The following is a 22,505-nucleotide window of genomic DNA, read 5'->3' as shown; positions in this document are numbered from 1 at the left end:
CTTTTGGAAGCCAGCAAGTGAGACAAACTCAAGCTTTGTGAGGGATGGGAGTGTATCCGAGTTCAAGACTTGGCTCTTTGGAATCTTGGGTGAGTGACTAAACTTCCCTGAGCCTCTATTTTTCCATCTGTAAGACGGGGTTGTTTGCTGATCCTACCTCATAGGGTTATGAGAAGGCAGTCCTTGTTGGTGCTCAGTAAGTTAATTCATATTTTCATTCAGCAAACATTTATTGCCTTGTTTACGAGAGGAGGGAAGTCAAGCTTGTCAAGGTCCCCCCAAATGTGCTTGGCTCTTTGCCCCTGGGACACAGCTCATATCCTACTCACAAGGCAGCTGTGAGGTAGGTCCTGTTAGCCCTATTTGACACAGGAGGAAACAGGTATGACTTGCAGGAGGCCAGGGTCCAGGGCGGGGGACAGGGGCTCCAGTGGTGACCCCTAGACCCAGGACCTGGGTTAGGCTGGGCTGGAGGTCACAGAACTGGACCTTCTGGCCAATGCAGCCAAGGGAAATGAGACCCATGTTGCAGGATCCAGGCGGGCCGATGGGAGGGCAGGGTCCCAGGCCCCTGCCCCACTCAGATCTTCTCCACATAGTTTCCGGGGAAGAGGCCCTCCTGGCCATGCAGCCGGCCTTTCCACCAGCCTGATGAATCTGTGGGAGAGGAAAAGATATGATCCCATGCCCAGCTCGCCCTAGAGAAAGCCTTCATGCTGGCTCTGTGTCTGTCTGTCTTGTCTTCACTGGCCCGGCATAGGGCAGAGACTGTCTTCTCTAAGACAGAAAGAAGGGATGGAGCTGCACGTGCATTTGCCTTGTCGCTGGCTCACACTTTCATTTTCTAGACCATCCACTAGTGCTATTCCCTCATCCTTCTTATATAGGTCCCTCCCCATGATCCCCACGGGGGACCCAGGAATAACTCCTAAGATGTTCCCCCACCCACCTGCAGAGGGTGCTGTTGAAGCTCCTCTAGGTGCAACCCAGGGGCAAAGTAGGAGGTGGCCTGGGCCATCCAGACAAGGCCCATTTCCAACTCACAAGGTAGGTCTGCTATTGGCCCTAATGCTTGACAGGTTGGAAAAATGAGGCAGGGGTATTGGGTGTGATGCAGTGAGGCCAGGCTTCCAGGGTTGCTTAGGAAGTAACCTCCAGACCTTGGAGGGGTCCTTCTGTTTCTGCCCTGGCACACACACCTTCCATAAGGATCTCGATGACCTCATTCACATTGAAGCTCAGCTCATCCACATCTTGGCCGACATACTGGTACAGTGCCCGGCACCTGGGGCCATGCGTCCGTGGCTGGGGCTTAGGTCGGCCTACACCAGGCACAGGTCGCTGTCCCACGCTGCGCTTCCTCTGCATGCTGTGGGCACATGAGGGCACTCGTCACAGCTGCAGACACTCCCCATCCCATTCCTGGGGCTGCCCTCCCACACCACCTACCCAGCCACGCCCTGATCAGGCACATTGAGGAATTCTGTGTTGTGTTCCGAGGGGGGCCGTGCCCGTGGGCGTCTGCTGGCCCCCAAGGCTGAGGACGGAGGGCCCCGCGGTGGCCGCTGGGAGCCCCCTCCAGATGTGATCTCCATGGGCAGGGGGCTCCTTCTGGCAGAGGGAGGCACCCCATTGCGGTCCAGGCCTGCAGCAAGAGTAAGGATGGGAACATTTGTCAGGGTGATGCTAGCAGCATTTGAGGAGGACTTAGCTCCAAGTTCCCTGAGGGAAGAGGCAGCTACTCTCAACCCTGTATGAAAAGGACTGGCCTGGAGAAAGAGACCCTGGGGTTAGGAAAGCATAGATTGAGACTCTGCCAGGGGTAAGATTTTCCCCCACCTACTTTTGTAGGAGGGCTTTTGTGGATGGGTCTTAGAGGATGAACAGGAGTTCATATGGAATAGGAGTTGGGAGACAGGCAGAGCAAACAGCTCAAGCAAAGGCCTGGAGGGAAGACAAAATTTGGTAAATTGGCAAAATAAGATGTAGCTTGCATGACAGGAGTTTAAGACGGGAGAAGAGAATAGGTCAGTGGTTAGCTGGGGTCAGAATCTGAAGGGTTTTTGAATACCAAACTAAGCTTAGCCTTTATTCTATGGGAGATGGGGAGCTAGAGAGAGTTCTGGACAAAAAAGAAGAGAGTGGGTCCACTGTTTGTAAGATCCAGTTGACAGGAGGTCTGTCTTAGGCCTTGGAGCCCACAAGAGGCAAGGAAGACATTTAGTGGCAGGTGTCTCTTCACCTCTGGGGGGCCCGGGAGCTGCCCGGGTAGGGGTGTGGCCCGGCCTTCTAGATTTTCCCTGGGCCATCCCCTTCCGTGTAGGTTCTGAAAGAGAAAGGGGAAAAGATATAGGGATTTGAGTGGTGGCCACACTAGATTATTGGCCCCACCCCCGAGTCCGGTTTACTCCGGGCCCTGCCCCCTAACTCACTGGCTCTCATCAGGACAGAGCCCCTTAGTTACGGGAACACTGATTGGTTCCACCCAATAATTGGCCCCGCCTCTCCAGGACCCACCCCTCATTGGTTTTTGGGCCCTCCCTCTCCAAAGATATCTTCCCATTCTGCAACTGACACACGCGTGGCCTCGTCTATTACCCACTGTTGACCTCCCTCACTGGCTCCGCCCCACGGTCTTGATTGGTCCCTGTCTCTGATCCCACCCCCTACAGGGCCAGCCTCTTGTTCTCCAATCTCCTGGTTCTGCGCAGACTCACTGGAGCTTTTGGGCAGTCCGTCACCCACGCTCACTGTGAGGGCTTTGCCGCTAGCCTTGAGCACCGCCACGTCGCCGGAACCACGCGAGAAAGTGACGCTTCGGGTGCCACCTCCGCCCCAGCCCTCCTTCTTCACCCGGAACTGTAGTCTGTGAGGAGAGGAGGAAGCTGTGGTTGTCCCCACCCGCCAAGCAGGGGTCACCACCTCATCCCATCCTCGCAGCCCGGGCTGAGATGGGAGGGGTCAAGGCAAGGGCGCATTTCGGTCCTGAGGCCGGGGAGGGAGCGCTGTGCCAAGCCCAGCCCGAGGATGGTGCGGGCGGTGGCGGTCGTACGTGTCGCTGAAGGTGAGGGCCAGGGGCCTCCGCACCGCCTCCTCGAAGCGCTTGCACAGGAGGCTGACGAACTCAGTCTTGAAGATGCTCTCCAAGAAACTGTCGGCCGCGTCTTCTTGGAGGATGAAGAAGTCATCCTGCCGTGTGCTGGGGGAGGGGCGGGAGGCAAAGCAGGTGAGAGTGACAGGTGAGGCTGGCAGAAGGGCTGATATTTGAGATGCAACAGGGGAGGGGCAAATGAGGGGTGACACAGGTGGGGGCAAACGGGAGAGGTGGCAAGGAGCTGGAAAAGGTGGTAATAGAGAAGAGTCAGGGGAGGGGACAGGTGCTGTTGGCAAATGACCGTGAATGCGAGGGCAAGTGAAGGTGACAGGACCAAGAGAAAGTTGCAGGTATAGAAGGTAACATGTTCTGGGCAACAGATGGGGTGACAGGAGGGCAGCTGATGATGAAGGGTGCTAGTGGGGGGCCTCACCTGAGAGAAACTCCCCGGAGCGCCTGGATCTCCAGCTTCTTCTTCAGGACTTCACGCACCTGGCCCTTCTCAGGCCCCTTCTTCACCTTCTCCCTCCCGATCACATACACACACTTGGGTGTCAGGATCAAGTCCCTCTTGATGGGCTATGAGGATGCAAGACCAGAGCGGCTGGTGCCAGGAGCTCTGGGCATGGGCAGCCTGGCCTCAAGGCATCAGCCCAGGCAGAGGGGTAGTGCCAGCAGGTCAGGTGAAGGACAGGTCAGGGGAGGGTCCCTCTGCATGAAGTTATATGAGTGGCTACTTTTTTTAAGAAACAGGTTAAATAAGGTTATGCTGGCTAGAAAGAGTGTGTGGGCAATGAACAGGTACAGGATAGGTGAAGGTATGTTTGCTGGATATGGATGTCCAGGCCTGATGAGAGTTTACCTATACACAGGTATATCTGTGCTAGGTGAAGGTGTGTTTAATTGAGAGGCCTGTCTAGACTGTGTGAGAGGATACTTAATGGATAGGTGTGTCTTGGATAAGTGAAGGTCGTCCTGTGGTCAGAGCTTCTGAACAAGGTGAGCTTGCAGTTCTGGACAGATGTGTCTGACCCGGTGAGGATACATCTGATGGACAAGTGTGTCTGGGCTATATACAGTGGTATATCTGAGGGACAGCCGTCTCTACGTTAGTTGAGCCTGTATCCTTGGGCAGGTGTGTTTGGGCAAGGTGCACGAGTGCCTCTGGGGGGCATTGGCAGGGTCCTGGATATCCCCGCCTGCTACTGCCTCACCTTGAAGCGTCGGTCATACTTGTTGACTGAGTCAGCAAAGTCCACACGCTCTCTCTTTCCTAGGAACTGACGCAGCTCTGGCCGCTCCTCCAGCCCCAGGTAGTCCCCAACAAAGTTCCTATTGATGCTGTTGCGTCTCCGCTCCTTCTTGTTCAGCAGGATGTTGGAAGCTGTGGGGGCACAGGGTCGGGGGGACAGAGGTCATGGTTTGGCTCCCCCAAGCCAATCCGTCCTCAGCCCCAGCTTCCCACCTGCAGCCTCTCACCTTCCTCCCGCATCTCCTCATACTTCCGGACTGCCACATGGCGCCGCCAGGCCTTCTGGATGGTGCGGGCAAAGCCATCGAACTTGCGCTCTCGCATCTCCTCTAGAAGGAAGAGCTGGACAAGAAGGAGGGCTGGTGGGTCCTGGCATTTCCCCGGGGGGCACAGTTTCCAGTTTCCTCTGAGTTTCCACCCCACCCATGTGCTTTTGCTGACAGACACCTGCACACGTGCTTTTACATTATGGACAAAAAATGTTGTCTTCTTTCAAATGACCAGACCCAGGAATCCCTCTCAATATGTAGCATAACTTCTGCATTAAATTACAACTGTAGATTTGTCTTGCTGGGTTTAAATCCCTGCTCTGCTACTTACCACCTATGTGGTCTTGCCAGAAATATTATAACATCATGACTTTTCACCCTTATTAAGCTATGGCCTACCATCTGTGGGAGGTCCATATCCATTTCAGAGATGTTAGACATTAACCAATGTGCATCTTGGAAAACCAATAAAAGTACTGTAAATATGAAAATTGGACAGACAGGCCTGTTGATGTGATAGTGACCATGTGGTTGTACAGTATACAACCTGCCCACCCATCCATGGGAGCCCCTGAAAGGAAGCTTTGATAGAAAAGCAGAGAAAATTTGAATTTTAAGAGTCTCCACCCAGAGGGGATATAGAGAATAAATTATTAGAGCAAGTCACCTGGAATAATAACCAGTGACTATATCAGGAAAGGAACCTATGGGATAAAATATTATAAATCTACAGGAATAAAAGATGCTTGCTCCTTGAAGGAAAACTATGACAAATCTAGACAGCATATTATAAAGCAGAGACATCACTTTTCCGACAAAGGCCCATATAGTCACAGCTATGGTTTTTCCCATAGTCATGTATGGATGTGAGAGCTGGACCATAAAGAAGGGTAAGCAGTGGAGAATTGATGCTTTCAAATTGTGCTGGAGAAGATTCTTGAGGATCCCTTGGACAGCAGAGAGATCAAGCCAGTCAATCCTAAAGGAAATGAACCCTGAATATTCATTGGAAGGACTGATGCTGAAGCTGAACCTCCAATACTCTGGCCACCTGCTGCAAAGTGTCATTGGAAAAGACCCTGATGCTGGGCAAGATTGAAGGCAAAAGGAGAAGGTGGCAGTAGAGGATGAGATGGTTAGATAGCATCACTGCCTCAACGCACATGAATTTGAGCAAACTGGCAGATAGTGGAGGACAGGGGAGCCTGGCATGCTGTCGTCACAAAGAGTAAGATAATGAACAGCAATAACAGTAATAAAAACAATGGAGTGTTGATCAAAGAATAGAACAAACTTGGACCTCGACAGATGGCTGGGAAACACTGTAGTTCAAATGGAAATTTAGTGACAAAAAGGACAGCATGGTCAATCAGTGACGATGGGAAAATAATTGAAAATAAAGTTGGGCTTTATTTAGAAAAAAATAATTAGCACTTCAGCCAGAGGGTTTTCTCAAATACACAAACATCACATCACGGCTGAAAGCCTGACTGCCATTTTGATGACAATGATGACTAAAGTCTCCTAGAAACCCCAGACTTCCCTGGCAGGAATTAAAGAATTCTGCCGGTACTTGGTTCAAGCTCACTTTAAAAATATATAATATCGTGGAAGGCTTGTAGATCTGTGAGTGTTGAGAAATGGAGTATTTCCTGCCATGTCAGTAAACAAGGATTTCAGTCATCAGTGATTCTGGCCGTCCAAATGTGAATACCTGAGGCCTAACGGCACTCAGGAAGGAGAATACCTGTGTGACCTGAGAGTCACCAGGCTGTAGCCATTCCCTGCATTGAGCACTGAGGGACTCTGGATATGAAAACACTGGGTACTGGCCCCAGATAGCTTGAGATGCATATGAAAGGAGTGATTTCAGTGAGCCCAGACTCTGGCATCTTCCCATACATAGAAAAGCGCTAAATTCCTTCACTTGGGGTGTCTGGTTTTCTTTAATTCACAAAATACTTTTGACGTTCAGACTACCTGCCCTTTGTTGCAAACTTCTATGTAACCTGACTCCTGCCCCTAACTCCTTGGAGCAGTTCTCTCAGGGTTACTTGAGATTCTGTCTCCCGGACTTAAGTTCTAAAAATTCCCACCGAATAAAACATAACTCTCAACTTTTCGGTTGTGACTATTAAGTCAACAGTGTTTATAACTGATCATAAAAAGTGGGTCTTCTTTCTCACCAGAGAGAAAAAAACATCATCTCAGGCTGACAGGTTGCAGGCGATTGAGGGGTATTTTGTTGTTCAGTCACTAAGTCCTGTCTGATGCTTTGGGACCCCATGGACTGCAGCACACCAGGCTCCTCTGTCCTCCAATGTCTCCCAGAGAGTGCTCAAATTCATGCCTATCTAAGCATCTCATCCTCTGTCGTCCCCTCTTCCTCCTGCCCTCAATCTTTTCCAGCATCAGGGCCTTTTCCAATGAGTGGTATTTACATATTCTTTTGTTTCTCAGACCAGTACTCTGTGGATCCAGGAGTCTGTGTGGAAATCTTGTGAAGTAATGCCTGTACAGGGTGTCTGGAGGGCATGTACATGCACTCTGTAGTTTGCTGAGGGAATGGCAGGTCTGAGTAAAGGGAGACCAGCCATGCAGGACTAGGGGCAGACCAGTCAACCAGGACAAGTGTCTTCCAACCTTGTTATTTCTGCCCAGGGAAGAGAGTTTGGTTTCAGCTTGGGAAATAAATCTTTCTCCACAGTATTAAAGGCATCTCTTTTCATGCTGCTAAGGGCAGGGGTGTGTATGCTCAAGGTGGATGACACACACACCCCAGATCTGAGCTTGACCTGGTGTAGTGCATTGAATAGAGTTCTCCCCAAACTTATGTGCACTTGGTGGGAACTTGCAAATGTGACTTTATGTGGAAAGAGGGTCTTTGCAGAGGTAATCAAGTTAGCATGAGGTTGGACTTAGCAGCAGCAGACTGGAGTAGGGTGAATCTAAAATCCAATCTAACTGGTGTTCTTATAAGAAGAAGGGACTTCCCTGGTGGTCCAGTGGTTAAGAATCCATGCTTCCAATGCAAGGGGTGTGGGTTTGATCCCTGGCCAGGGAACTATGATCCCACATGCTCCATGGTGTGTCAAAAAATAAAAAAGAGGGAAATTTGGACCCAGATAAACAGAGAAGAAGGCCATGTGATGCCAGAGGCAGAGACTACACCAACAATATAGGTATGATATATCTGTATACCAAGGAATGGCAAGGATTGCTGACAACCATCAGAATTTAGGGAGAAGCAAAGATTCTTCCCTGGCACTTTCAGAGGGCTCATAGCCCTTGATTTTGGATTTCTAGCTTACAGAAATGGGCTTCCCAGGTGGCTCAAAGGTAAAGAATCTGCCTGCAATGCGGGAGACTCGGCTTTGATTTCTGGGTTTGGAAGATCCCCTGGAGGAGGAAATGGCAACCCACTCTGGTATTCTTGCCTGGAGAATCTGATGGACAGAGGAGCCTGGTGGGCTACAGTCCACGGGGTTGCAAAGAGTTGGACATGACTGAGCATAAGCACAAGCCTCCAGAAACGTGAGAAAATAAAGTTTTACTAGGTTAAGCCAGCGAGTTTGTGGTACTCTCTTACAGCAGCCCTGGGAAGCTTAGGATAATGGGTCACCAATAGGTATATAAAACATTTGAGGCATTTTGAATTCTTGATTACAAGAAACAAGACCCAACTCTAAATAAGTGCATCTGTAGTTGAGAAAACCTCCAACTCCATTAATTAACTTAATTCTTTGATCAATTTTTGAGAAAACACAGTTAAACTGTTTCCATTTTACTGAAATTATTTTCATGAGGATTAGTTTTTTTTGTTTTTTTCCTGTGCAAATTTTTAGTCTCTGTTTTTTTTCTTACGAGACTTTCCCACCAGGGACCTCCCCAGTGGTCCAGTGGTTAAGATTCTACCTGCCAATGCAGGGGGTGTGGGTTTGATCCCTGGTTGGGGAACTAGGAATCGACATGCTGCAGCGTGGGGCCAAAAATTAAATAAATTTAAAAAACTTCCCCACCAAGCTTTTACATTTATGAGCTTCATTATTTCCAGCTAGTTCACCTTTCCCTCCTCAAAATGTCCAGAGTACTATTTTGGTCAAAATTTGATTTTACCTTCTATTGTCTTAGCCAGTGCTAGCATTCTTTTCATACTGCAGCCATGAAGTTAAGAGACACTTGCTCCTTGGAAGAAAAGCTATGACAAACCTAGACAGCATATTAAAAATCAGAGACATTACTTTGCCACAAAGGTCCACATAGTTAAGGCTATTGTTCTTCCAGTAGTCATGAACGGATGTGAGAGTTGGACCATAAAGAAGGCTGAGCACTGAAGAATTGATGCTTTTGAACTGTGGTGTTGGAGAAGACTCTTGAGAGTCTCTTGGACAGCAAGGAGATCCAACCAGTCAATCCTAAAGGAAATCAGTCCTGGGTGTTCATTGGAAGGACTGATATTGAAGCTGAAACTCCAATACTTTGGCCACCTGATGGGAAGACCTGACTCATTGGAAAAGACCCTGATGCTGGGAAAGATTGAAGGCAGGAGGAGAAGGGGATGACAGAGGATGAGATAGTTGGATGGCATCACTGATTCTATGGATATGAGTTTGAGCAAATTCTGGGAGTTGGTGATGGACAAGGAGGCCTGGTGTGCTGCAGTTCATGGGGTCACAAAGAATCGGATGCAACTGAACTGAGCATTCTTTTGTCTTTTTGTGTGCGTGTGACAATTTTTATCTTTTCCTTTCAAAGTCATATATTCCAATTTGCCCATAACCAGCAAAATGGATTCTCTTTCTCTCTTTCACCCTCCCATTTTCCTCTTTTTTTCTACTCCTCCCTCTCTCTTCTTTTTCTTATGTGTTAACACTTAAATTCTTTCACGTGCAGTTTAGCCTCAGACAGTTTTGGTTTGTACTGTTTACTGGAGTGGGTAGCCATTCCCTTCAGCCCAGGGATCAAAGCCAGGTCTCACTGCTTTGCAGGCAGATTCCTTACCATCTGAGCCACCAGAGCAGCCCAAGTTTCTGTCACTAACAATATCTATTTTGAATGTGATTCTACACTGTTTTTATTCTTTGGAGCAAAGTACATCCATAGTGAAAAGCTCTAGAGGTAGATGCCAATATATCTGGGGGATGAAGAATCTGGACCTTCCAAGAAAGAGACTCTTTTTGTAGCTATGGAATCTCTAGAGCCTCCACCCCACTGTGTTATGTTTTTGCTTTGCTGAGAGAACAGTTACTTGTAAGTTACAGTAACATCAAGGGAATCATGCAGACAGTCCCCTGGTTGTATTCATAAAGTCCTTGAGAGGCTATGGAGCAGGTGACATGATTATGCAGGTGATGGGCATCCAGCTGGGCCTGGCCCACACCCCCAGCACACCTTGCCCCCGTGCTCCAGCTTCTCTGGAACCTAAGATTCCTTTGGAAGTCTGGTGAACCAGCGCAGTTCACTGAGATGGTCATCTCTCTGTGTACTTTCCAGACCTCACACCAAAGCAGGTGGCCAGACAGGCCCTTAGGGCCTTCTTCACCTTGCTTTCTGTTATTCTTGTCACTGCTGCTTTTTTAAAAACTTGCCCCCTTCCAGCTTTTTTGAGCTATAACTGACATACAGCACTGTGTAAGTTTAAAGTGTACAGATATATGTTGATCTGATACACATATTATGTTGCAAAAGGATTACCACTATAGGTTAGCTAACCCTTCTGTCCTGTCACATAATTACCATGTCTTTCTTGTGGCAAGAACATTGAAGATCTCCTCCCTAAGCAAATTTCCAGTATTTAATGTGCTGTGCTCAGTCACTCAGTCATGTCCGACTCTTTGCGATGAGGTGGACTGTAGCCCGCCAGGCTCCTCTGTCCCTGGGGATTCTCCAGGCAAGAATACTGGAGTGGGTTGCTATGACCTCTTCCAGGGGATCTTCCCGACCCAGGGATCGAACCCAGGTCTCACATTGCAGGCAGATTCTTTACCGTCTGAGCCACCTGGGAAGCCCCCAGTATATAATACAGTACATGGCAACCCACTCCAGTGTTCTTGCCTGGAGAATCCCAGGGAAGGGGGAGCCCAGTGGGCTTCTGTCTATGGGGTCACACAGAGTCGGACACGACTGAAGTGACTTAGCAGCAGCAGCAGCAGCCAGCCTTAATCACCACACTGCCCTGTACGTTAGATCCCTAGAACTTATTGTCATTGCTGCTTTTGCTCCTGAAAATAAAGGCAGCATAAAGTTTGGGGTGCTTCCAGCCTTTTGATAAAAGGCTAGAAACTGATGACAGTATGCTAGAAGGATTATTGCTATATTGGAGGATGTGAAATGAAGTTTGTCTTATAACAAGAAAACTGCCACTTTGGGACCTACCTGGCAGGCCAGTGGTTAAGAATCTGCACTTCCATTGCAGGGTGCATGGGTTCGCTCCCTGATCAGGGCACTAAGATTCTGCATGCTGTGTGGCGTAGGCAAAGAATACATAAAAATAAACTAAGAAAATTGCCACTTGACCTGAATCTCTGGTCCAGGTACTCATGAATGAAGGAATGAAATAAGAAAAGAGACAAAACGGGACGAGAGGAAGGAAGGCAAAGAAGGGATGACGATGATAGGAGAGGGAGGAAAGAGCAGAGGAAGGGACAAAAAGACATTCTGGTCCTTCCCAAGGGGCGATCACCGCGGGTGGCTGTGTGTTCTCTAGCAGCTTCCTGGCCCCAAGGACCCTCTAGCTAATTTTTTTTTTTTTTTTTTTGCCATGCCCAATGGCATGAAGGATCCTAGTTCCTCCACTCGGGATCAAACCTGCACCCCCTGCATTGGAAGCTCAGCGTCTTAACCACTGAACCACGGGGAAGCCCCACTAATTTAGTTTTCTTGAGCACTGTGTCTCGGACTCCCCATCTTGTCCAGTTCTTACGTTGATCCTGCAGGGTGACTAGGACTCTCCCCAATTTCCAAATGGAGAGACCGAGGCTTGAGGGTGGCGGGGAGGAAACGTGCCCACGGCCACCCAAGCGCCTGAAGAACAGGACCATGCAAGTGATGCTGGTGTCTGCTTGTCTCTCCCACACACTTACGGACTCGGGGTTCTTAACGAAGACCTTGGTGCTCCCCATCTGGTACTGGTCCGGATCCATGTTGACTGCCCGCAGCAAGTGCTGGACCCCCTGACGCTCGTCCCCGCGCCAATACGGCCACGTCTCTGGGGTCAGAATGGCGTACCTGCGGCCAGGGCGGGGGAGGGTCTGAGAGGCTGGCGGGGCTGCGGGGAGGGTGGGCGGAGCGGCGGGCGGGGGGCGGGGCAACTGGAGTGGGCGGGGGGCGGGGCAGTGGTGGGGTGGGCGGGCGGTGGGTGAGTGTGGCAGGGATGCCTCACCTCTGCAGGAACTTGGCGAACTGGCGGCGGTAGGCGAAGCCCGCGCGGCGCACCCTGATGTTCTCCTTCAGGCCGAGGTACTCCACCTGGTGCTTGACCCTGGGGAGAGGGCAGCCTGAGTCCCCTGGTGGTGGCCTCACCGCTCCGGGGCTGTCTGGATTCATGCTGGGAGCAGTTTAAGGGCTGAGTTCTGAGGTCTAGGGAGGGGGTTCAGTGCTGGTCCAAGGGTCCACTTGGGAGTTAGTTCTGTGCCCTGGGGGCATGGGTTCTAGGGGGAGGGGTCGATGTTTGCTGCGTGGTCAGTTTTAGGGTCAGTTCTAGGGGTGGGTCCTGTGGTCTGGGGAATGAGGGAGACTGTATTATTAGTTCCACAGACAGTCTGGGATCCTCCCTGGGGACCTCGGTCAGTGCTAGGTGTAACCCCGGGGCCCTGAGGGGTTTTGTGCTGATCTTAGGGGTTAACCTGGGTGAGACCTGTGATGGATTCCATGACCCTGGGTGGGGGGCGAGGTTTGCGTGGGAGGGTCAGTCTCGGGGACAGGCAGTGTGGACTGGCTTAGCTGGGGTGTGGGGGGGTCACCTGTTCTCCTCCCAGTCGCGGGGCCTCTTGGTCTCGTTGGGCTTGATGCATCGGATGTAGTGAGGCGTGCATCTCTTCAGCGTGGACACCAGGTCATTGGCTTGTTTCTAAGGGGGGGATAGAAGATGGGGATGGGGGGCACAGATGGGATCCTTTGGCCCCTCTCTCTTCCCATTCTGAATACAGCCCCAAGAGACAGAGACATGCTGCACAGGAACGTGGGGGTGGCACCTGATGGACTCAGGTATCCCTGGGTCCTATGTGGCTTTGTTAGCGTGTACCACATGGGGTTCATATCCTGTGTGTGTCCCTGACCCTTGAACCCCAAACCAGGAGCTCTCATGTCTGCCACACTCACTGCTTAGCCAAGGCTCAGAGTAAGTGCTCAGCGAAGGTTTGTTGATGGAATAGCTGAGCACGTGGGAGCACACACTCCCTGGTTATATCTGCCTGTCCTTTGGGGCACAGGTGTTTTAAAAGCAGAGAATCACACGCATGTGCCTGAGAGGTAGTCCTGCAGAGGAGACTAGAAAGGACTTTGCTGCAAGGAGGAAGACTGGAGGCGTGGTAGGAGAGACCTCGGCGTGGGCCACAGTCCTGCTGCAATCTGGGCTGGTGACTGCGCCTCGCTGAGTCTTGGCCTCCCATCTGCCGGGTGGCACTAATCTCTCGTCTATAAAGTATCTCGTGTTTGCTGCCAGCACTGAGAAGTGCCCAATATACTGTTATTAAAGTATTATTATGGTACATCCATGTTCATAAAAGCACTTTTCACAATAGCCAAAAGGTAAAAACAGCCCAAGTGTCCGCCAGTGGAGGAACGGATAAGAAAATATACATTATATCCATAGTATATTATTCAGCCTTAAAAAGGGAGGAAATTCTGACACATGCATGAACCTTGAAGATATTATGCTCAGTGAAATAAACCAGCCACGTAAGTGTCCAGTTCCATTTATAGGAAGTCCCCAGAAGAGTTACACCCATAGAGACAGAAAGCAGGATGGCAGGTGCCAGGGGCTGGGGAAGAGGATGGGGAGTTAGTGATTAGTGGGGACAAAGTTTCAGTTTGGGAAGGTGAGAAAGTTCTGGGGATCGATGGTGGGGATGGTTGCACAACAATGTGAATGTCCTTCATGCCGCTGAGATGTACACTTAAAAATGGTTAAGGCTCAGATGGTAAAGAATCCTCCTGACAATGTAGGAGGTGTGGGTTCAATCCCTGGGTCAGGAAGATCGCCTGGAGAAGGGAATGGTGACCCACTCCAATATTCTTGCCTGGAAAAGAATCCCATGGACAGGGGAGCCTGGTTGGTGACAGTCCATGGGATCCCAAAGAATTGAACACAACTGAGCAACTAACACTTTCAATTTATGTATATTTTACCATAATGAAGAAGAAAGTGACAAATGACCAAAAGACCAAAAAAAAAAAAAATTCATTAGGATAATGGTTCATGTCTGGATTTAGGGGGTTAGGAGGACATTAAGGAAGCTGGTCCAAGCTCCCCAACCCTAGCACTGGAAGAAGCCCTTGTTGAATAGAAGATGCCAGAGGGAGGGGCAGAGGCTCTGCGATGGGGAGAGATGGACATAGGAATGACAGAACTGGACCTGTCCCTCCCCGTGCCCACCTTGATCTTGGAACCGGCAGTGCTGGGGCGGCCCTTCTTTTCCACATCCAGCTTCTCAGGAAAGAGCATCCGGAGGAAGGCCCTGGGTGGGGGAAGAGACGGAGTTTGGAGGTGCAGGTGAACCTTGGGTGCCTTCCTGGAGGTGGGGCTGTTGAGGTGTCTGGGACCCAGAGATCGTGCTGTACATGGGGTTCTCCCTGAATGTTGGCGGGTGTGATGAGAACCAGAGGGCGGGTTTCATCCTTTTGGTTCCTTGATTTATTTGCACTGTTACTTTTTCCTCCATGACTGTGCATGACTTGGGCAGCAAGTAAGATAAAACAGTTCGACTAAGTGATATGGCGTCTCTGGCATCACAGGTAGGTCCCCTTGGAGGAACCGTCTTACAGGCAGAGGCTTGCACATGCGTGCAGGGAAGTACAGACAAGGACCTTGCTACTGCAGCCCCATGGGTGATTGCCACGGATGGGCACAACCTCAGTGTCCATCAACAGGGGATTGGTTAAATTCACTTTCGTGAAACTGAGCAGGACCCTTGAGGGGAACTTCCCAAAGACAGACAATTCCTCCTCCTTCCCATGTCCCCCGCCTATTTTCTTTCGGAAAGCTTTAGCCTCCTAGGCCTTCTCCGAAATCCAAAGGGCAAATTTAATCAGAAAAGTGAGAAAATACAGAAACAAAGGAAAGCAGTCAAGCTGGACAAAATAATGATAATTTAGCTGTAAAAGAAAGTTAAAGACTTTCAATTCTTCCTCAGTGGGCGTAGAGGGCTTCTTTGGTGGCTCATCGGTTCAAGGGTTCAATCATGAGGGTTCAAGGGTTCAATCTCTGGATTGGGAAGATTCCCTGGAGCGAAAAAAATGACAACCCACTCCAATATTCTTGCCTGGGAAATCGCATGGACAGAGGAGGCTGGGGGTTACAGTTCCATGGGGTCGCAAAGAGCTGGACATGACTTGGAGACTAACAACAAAGGGCTATAGAGAATAACCTGAGCCATATCCGTAAGCTGTTTTGCAGATATTAAAACCCCTGCCAGGTAGAAGAAGTTAAATAAATTCTGACCACCGGCATGTAGACCCCAGACCAGCTGGAACCAGGTTGATGATTAAGATTCCTGAAACATCACCCTGTTACCTTACCATCAACTGATCAGAAAATTGTGAAAGGATCACACCCTGTGACCCTTTCTCTCACTCTATCTGTAAAGATCCTTCCCTGAAAACCCTCAGGGAGTTTGGGGTCTTTTGAGTAGAGCTACCTGTTCTCCTGGCTTGGACCTGCAATTAATGCTGTTCTTTCCTTCACCACCTCCTAGTGTTGGGAGGTTGACTTTGCAGTGAGTCCAGTGGGCAGGCCTGAGTTTGGTTTGGCAACATTGTTATATCCATTGTTACATTCCTCTTTGATGAGATCTTCCCTGAGGGCTATAATCTAGAATGAGTGGACCGCTTAGTAGATGCCGACTATGTGTTTGCACACATGCGTGCTCAGTCATGTCCAACTCTTTGAGATCCTATGGACCAGGCTCCTCTGTACATGGGATTCTCCAGGCAAGAATACTGGAGTGGGTTGCCATTTCCTCCTTCAGCGGATCTTCTCCCCCTACCCAGGGATCAAACCCCTGTGTCTCTTGCATTGCAGGAGGGTTCCTTTACTGCTGAGCCACCAGGGAAGCCCACACAAGTGATAGGAATGGGGATTTGACTGCAGTTTTGCATGAGGGATCTTTGTGGGTAAAGTACATGTTTCAAATTGGATTGTGGAGATGGCTGTACAATTCTGTACATTTATTAAAAATCATTCTAAAAATGGATGCATTTAATGGTATGCAATTTATATCTGAATCGGGCCATTTAAAAATAAGTATATGTGTAGATTCAGTTTTATTGGATGTGGAATAATATTGGACAGCATTGCTCTAAATCAGTGGTTCCCAAACTCGAACGTACATGTGGCTCCTGGGATCTTGTTAAAATGCAGACTCTGAGTCATTCAGTTTATGGTGGAGCCTGAGATTCTGTTTGTATCAGAAGATGCTCATGTTACCATTCTAGAAACCACACTATCAGCACTTTACGAACCACTGTTTTAGAACATTCATCCTGTACTATATTCCATTTGCTTTCAAACTGTGGTGCTGGAGAAGTCTCCTGAGAGTTTCTTGGACTGCAAGGAGATAAACCAGTCAATCCTAAAGAAAATCAACCCTAAGCATTCATTAGAAGGACTGATGCTGAAGCTGAAGCTCTAATACTTTGGCCACTTGATGCAAAGAGCTGACTCACTGGAAGATACCCAGCATCAGGGTATCTGATTGAGGGCAGGAGAAGGGGGTGGCAGAGGATGAGATGGTTGGATAGCAGACTCAATGGACATGGATTTGAACAAACTCCGGGAGACAGTGAATGACAGGGGAGCCTGGCATGCTGCAGTTCATGGGGTCATGAAGAATCAGAAGCGACTGAGCCATTGAACAACAAAATTCACTAGAAACAGCTGCCCCCACAAACTCTATGGAGTGATGGGAGCTCTGGGGAAGGTGAGGTGGTCCCCGGGCCTCCCCCATCCCCACGGGGAGTTGCCCAGAGACCTCCACGCCGGAGACCACTCACTGCTCACTGGTCTGCATCAACTCTATGAGGTCAGAGAAGAGGACATCACGGTTCCTTTCACAGAAGCCGCTGACGTCATAGGAGACCTGGAGGAAGGTGGCATGGGGGTAGTGAGAATCTCAAGTGAGGGATGGGGGTCCCATGGGGGTCCATCTCTGGTGAGAAGACTGGGCAGTATCTGTGGTTCATATTAGGCAGTCGGGAACCGCATGGATCTGGTTGAGGGGGGCCTGGAGGTCTCATATTCAAGGTGAGATGGGAGGGTTAGGACAGCAGTCTGGTTCAGAGGGGAGAGAAGATGGAGGGTTACAGTCCAGATTGTGGGAGGGAGGTGCAGGCGGGATCAGAGGAAGGAGGAGGTGACAGTTATGGCTCAGTTTGGGGAGTGAGGGGCTGTAATCTGGGTAGGAGGAAGCAGTCCCTGGGTGTCTGCTAATTAATTTGGAATCAAGAGGTCACACTGAGCCTCTGTTCTGCTCGATTGGGGGCCTGGGGGATTGTGTCAGAAGGGTTATAGCACTGGCTGGAGTTTGGTGGGTGGGTGGGGGGGTTTCAGCCTGGCTTGTAGACTGGGTCTGCCATCCAAGGTGCAAGCTTCCTACAGTTCTGGTCCAGCTACTCTCAGGATGAGAAGCACGGAGCCCCAGCCCACTTTAGGAATGGTGGGCTGCAGCACAGTCAGGGAACCACTGGGGCTGTTTACTGCCCATGATAAGGTCAAAGAGAGTGTGCAGTCTTGGCCAGGGTGGGAGGACAGTGGGTTTCTGAAACTTTGGGTCGGGGTCTGTCTGTAGGGGGTCTGTCTGAGGCGGTAGGTTGAAGCACGATCCAGGGATCTCCAAGTTGGGATCAGAAGAAGGGGGACCATGTTCTGGGTCAGGGGGACACTGGGGCTTATAGCTCAGATTGGGGCTTAGGGGGCTCTGCTGCCTAATTTGGGGTTGATGGGAGGGAGTTTGTGTCCTGTAAGGTGTGTGGTGGGTTGGCGTTTCTCTCGCAATGGCAGGCAGATTCTTTACCACTGAGCCACCCAAGAAGTCTGTAAGGGGTAGGGGTCGCTGTCCTGTTAGTTGGGAGCAATGTGGCCTTTATGGGGGAGTGGACAGTGGGTTTACCAGCCCTGCTGAAAGGCCATAATAGTGGGTGGGCTAGGCCAATTCCTGGGGGTCAGTGGGAGGTGGGGATCGTATTTTTGGTCAGTAGGGGGAAGGCTTGAGAAGGTGATCAGTGTTCTTTAGCACTGGCTGGTGTCTGGGTAGATTCCTTCTGTTGGGAGATTGGGAGGCTGCAGCGGGAAGCCTCTGGAGGTGTGTGTGAGGGTGTCTGAGGGGCGGGGCCTGACGGGCGGGACCCGAGGGAGCGGGATCTGATGGGCGGGGTTGGGTCTTAGGGGGCGTGTCCGAGGGGCGAGGTCTGATGGGTGGGGTCGGGCCTGAGGGGCGGAGTCTGAGGATCCGAGGGACGGGGGGCGGGGCGCACCTTGCCCGCGTAGTGGTGGATGACGAAGCCTGCGCTCCAGCTGTTGAAGTGCTCGTGGTTGCCCACGGCTGCCTGCAGCTTCTGCAGCAGCGTCTGGTCGGCGCCGCCGCCCGTGGCGTGCATGGTGGCGCACACGTCGTCCAGGACGCTCATGATGCCTGGGGGGCTCTGTGGGGTGAGGAGGTGGGGAAGGGCTCAGCCCGGCCTGGCCCCAACCCCTTGCCGCTCCTGAGAGGGAGCGGAAGTGATGGGAAGCTCCGATGTGTGGGGATGCTATGGAAGCTCACTGGTACAGGATGGAGTGGGGAACCCCATAAGGGATCCATGCCTCTATCTTTTCCCCAGATGGAGATGAAGGGGGACCTGTCAACTTTGACCCCTCTCTCCCCCGCAGCCTGCCTTGGGGGCGATGTCTGTGGAGTGAATAAGTGACAGGTGAGCAGAGTGAATGGACGTGGTGGCTGATGGGTATGTCCGTGGGGCTCCATCTGCCTAAGGGGGAGCGTGGGTTAGAAGGGTGTATGGGGGCCCAGAACCTCCAGGGTTCTCCCAGCTCTTCCAAGCCCAGCTCAGGGGCACAGTGATTTCCCAAGCCCAGTTCTGACTGGGACCCAGCGAGAACCCCCAAATCTGGCTCAGCCCTCACCAGCTTGTTTTCGATGAGGTCACAGACGATTTTGTTGTTGAAGTACTGGATGGGGGTCCAGCGGATACCCTCCTGTACGTACTCCTCCTGGGGGTGGCAAAGGGGGCAGGGATGGGACCGGGCATCTGGGCAGGGATGTGAGTGTTTCTAGAATGTTAGCTTCACAAGCATGGGTGGAGGAAGTGTGACAGATGTCCCCCCTATAACTTGTCCCTCCCATCTCATCACTTAGGACTGTCTCCGATAACAAATCTCATTTCCCTGGAGGTCAGACCTTCCCCCTGGGGTCCCAGAATTGAGCCCCAGTTGCCTGAAGTGTGATCTTTTCATGAATACATCCCATTTGGCTCTTAAAAAAAAAAAATCCCTTTCAGAGCCTGAAAGGCCAGTGGTTAAGACTCTGCTCTTCCACAGCAGGGAGTATGGGTTCAATCCCCGGTGGGAGTCTAAGATCTCACATGCAGTGTGGTGTAGCCAAAAATAAATAAATAATTTTTAAAAATCCCTTTCTCACTTCTTCGGTCATCTCCTAGTATTTGCCCTGAATCCTAGTCTCAGGCCCTGCCTCTGCAGGATGGGTAGAATGAAGATGGCAGGATTTTGTCCATTCATGTCCATTCATGGGGGTCTTCTCAGCACTGCAAACAGTGCCTGCTACACAGCAGGTGCTGCTCACTTGTGTCCGACTCTTTGCAACCCCATGGACTATAGCCCGCCAGGCTCCTCTGTCCATGGGATTCTCCAGGCAAGAATACTGGAGTGGGTAGTCATGCTCTCCTCCAGGGGATCTTCCTGACCCAGGGATCGAACCCATGTCTCCTGTATTGGCAGGCAGATTCTTTACTGTCTGAGCCACCAGGAAGCCCACTGAAGGTTTTTACAAAGAGGCAGTGCTCCAGCCCTCATCAGAGCTTTAGAGGTAGAAAAGCTCCTGTGAAGAAGGAACTTGGACATGTCAGCAGAGAGAAGTGCCCATGCGGGGCTGGGGTGTCCCTGGTTGCTTGGCAACCTTCATGGTCCCACACCTCCTCCCCAGTGACCCCTGGCCCTGGCCAGTTGTCTTCCTTTGCCCACCTGTTCAGCCTTCAGAGTGAGTTCAATAAAGATCTGCTGCAGTTTCTCGTTGACAAAGTTGATGCAGAACTGCTCAAAGCCATTTTTCTGCCAAGGGAGGAAAAGTGTGCCTCCCTCAGTGGGCTGATGCTGGAGGTCCCCCTCCCCCAGGGTGGTCGTGGGTTGGCCACAGGGTCATACCTGGAATATCTCAAAGCCGTAGATGTCAAGCACGCCAATACTGTACTCCTCCTGGGGCTTCTGCATGGCACGGTTGATGGCCTGTGATGCACAGGGACACTAGGTGAGTGGCTACACAGGCCTGCAACTCTTCTTGAAATGCTCTTGTCCCCTCCCACCAGTGTCTCTCCTGCCTTCCCCATCACTGTGCCTACCCTCACCCCTGTCCGTCATTCCTACAAGAAACCAGGTGTTAGGACATTAGGGTTCCTGCCTTGGGAGCTGGCTCTGCCCCTTAACCACTTTGTACCGCTATTTGCTCATCTTTAAAATGGGTTCACAGTATCATCTCTCTTAGAGGGCTTTTTCTTAAGAATTAAACAAATCGATGCATGAAGAATGGAACCATATCTGGCATGCATTAATTGCTATGGAGTGTTGGCTACTACAGTCACAATCCTTTTCTCTTTTTTTGACAGGAAAGTGGGATTTACTGGTGGGCATGAGTAAAGAGTGGGCTTCCCAGGTGGCGCTAGAATCTATCAGTGCAAGAGACAGGTTTGATCCCTGTGTTGGGAAGACCTCCTGGAGGAGGATCTGGCAACTCACTCCATATTCTTGCCTGGAAAATCCCATGGACATAGGAGCCTGGTGGGCTACAGTCCAAAGGGTCGCAAAGAGTCAGGCATGACTGAGGCGACTTAGCACAGCCAAGTAAGGAGGGGACAGCACCCAGGCTCTCATGAGCACAGGACCCACCATTTGTCCAGGGGGGGGGTGATTAGGGGTATATTTGATCCCACAGCCATCTGGAATGAGCCGCTTTTCTGCCACCATGTTTCCAAATTCATCTGCATTAAACTTAGTAAATCCTCACTTCTAGGAGATATGGATTTCTGGCAGCCAGGGAACTTGAACTTGGCCCTGTGGAGGGCCTCAAACATATGCTTCTTATTCTGCAGCTTAGTGCGGATGGACTTCATGACTTGGCCAGGGTGGACCTTGGCCACTGGGCCCTGGGGCTTTCCAAAGGCACCTCACACACCTGTCTGGAGCCTAGACTGGGGGGCAGCATGTCCATCATGAATGTCCCCTAGAAAGGACTGTCTCCCAAGACCTCTTAGGCAACAGGCCACCTACACTACCAAGGAGGCTGCTGTTTGTAATCGTTGCACGTTTAGTCACCGTTCTTGACCTTGACGCATCCTGTTCTCATCCACCACCACCTGGCCCATCACTTTGTCCTTCTGACAGCCGCCCTCATGGCTCTCCCTAAGGCACCCACCCCCTCTATTCCAGCAGCCCCCATCTTGTTCCAGGCCTGGACATTTCCGATAGCCCCTTCCTGCTTGGGCTGCATGCCACAACCAAAGTGAAATTGAAAGTATTAGTCGCTCAGTTGTGTCCAACTCTTTTGTGACCCTATAGACTGTAGCCCATCAGGCTCCTCTGTTCATGGGATTCTCTAGGCAAGAATACTGGAGTGCGTTGCGATTCCCTTCTCCAGGGGATCTTTCCTACCCAGGGATCAAACCCAAGTCTCACTCCTTTGTAGGCAGATTCTTTACTGTCTGAGCCACCAGGGAAGCCCACAGATTAGTTTTTAAGGAAGACCTTAAATCTCCCATCAAATCACCTCCTGCCCTATGTGGTACCTCCCAAAGCTGGGCATTAGTGAGGTCATGACACTCAAGACACTCCCCACTCCCGCTCTTAGCTGGTCCAAGCCCTGGGCCTGGTGCTGCCCCAGAGCCCCTCTTCCCCACCCCTGTTCTCAGAGCTCCACTTGCCTCCACGAGGAAGTCAAAGAGACGGGAGTAGAGCCCCTTGGCCAGAGCATCCCGTGTGTAGGCTGCCTGCTCCACGTTCAGGGTCACGTCAATGGACTCGCTGCGTCCGCCCCAGCGGCTGTCCATCTTGCGGCTGGTCAGTTTCTCCTGCAGCCGCCCGCTGTCAATGCCCAGGAGGTAGGCGGGGAAGGCCAGGACTACCAGGTGGTGGGGTGGGGAGAAAGGAAGCAGCCGTTTGGGTTCTAGGGCCTCACACGGGGGCTCCCATCTCTCCCCATTTTTGCCCCATGACATCGATCTTCTCCACTTAGGTCCTCAGCTTCCGGAGGCCACAACTGGGAGGAAGCAGTTCACACACACACACGCCACCACCACACCCTCTGCAGCACCCACACTCACGGTCTGAGCTCTCCACCCGGGCGTAATTCCCGTCTTCGCAGAAGCTGATGTTTCCCAAATGCAAGATGCCCGCCACCAGCTGCAGGACCAGCTCTTGGATGTTGGCTGGGATCCCGATGACTTGCATGGCACT

General features: G+C 51.1%; 1 protein-coding gene and 1 pseudogene across 2 annotated transcripts in view; both read right to left on the bottom strand.

Annotated features, from left to right (window-relative positions):
- Nucleotides 1-211: 211 nt before the first annotated feature.
- The window catches only part of MYO1F (myosin IF), a 36,774-nt gene continuing 14,480 nt past the window's right edge, over nt 212-22,505 (bottom strand). For both annotated transcript variants that reach the window (XM_055429972.2, XM_088838948.1), the window contains exons 9-28: nt 22,373-22,505; nt 21,974-22,170; nt 20,205-20,285; nt 20,025-20,111; nt 18,951-19,037; nt 18,305-18,472; nt 16,826-16,911; nt 14,211-14,292; nt 12,577-12,683; nt 11,997-12,095; nt 11,698-11,842; nt 4,574-4,688; nt 4,309-4,478; nt 3,528-3,673; nt 3,053-3,199; nt 2,718-2,866; nt 2,243-2,326; nt 1,450-1,645; nt 1,200-1,369; nt 212-657 (exon numbers count right to left, since the gene is read on the bottom strand). In XM_055429972.2, coding sequence (XP_055285947.2) covers nt 581-657; nt 1,200-1,369; nt 1,450-1,645; nt 2,243-2,326; nt 2,718-2,866; nt 3,053-3,199; nt 3,528-3,673; nt 4,309-4,478; nt 4,574-4,688; nt 11,698-11,842; nt 11,997-12,095; nt 12,577-12,683; nt 14,211-14,292; nt 16,826-16,911; nt 18,305-18,472; nt 18,951-19,037; nt 20,025-20,111; nt 20,205-20,285; nt 21,974-22,170; nt 22,373-22,505 — 2,526 coding nt within the window. In that variant the 3' untranslated portion in view covers nt 212-580. The remainder of the gene's footprint in view (nt 658-1,199; nt 1,370-1,449; nt 1,646-2,242; nt 2,327-2,717; nt 2,867-3,052; nt 3,200-3,527; nt 3,674-4,308; nt 4,479-4,573; nt 4,689-11,697; nt 11,843-11,996; nt 12,096-12,576; nt 12,684-14,210; nt 14,293-16,825; nt 16,912-18,304; nt 18,473-18,950; nt 19,038-20,024; nt 20,112-20,204; nt 20,286-21,973; nt 22,171-22,372) is intronic.
- On the bottom strand, nt 20,924-21,543 carry LOC148777143 (large ribosomal subunit protein uL16-like; annotated as a pseudogene).

This window comes from Moschus berezovskii, chromosome 8 (genome assembly GCF_049115385.1).
Source record: "Moschus berezovskii isolate FMDL1 chromosome 8, NW_MosBer_1.0, whole genome shotgun sequence".
In the NCBI taxonomy this organism is placed as follows: Eukaryota; Metazoa; Chordata; class Mammalia; order Artiodactyla; family Moschidae; genus Moschus; species Moschus berezovskii.
Note: the sequence above shows the minus strand (reverse complement) of the source record. Positions and strands in the feature narration are given on the sequence as shown.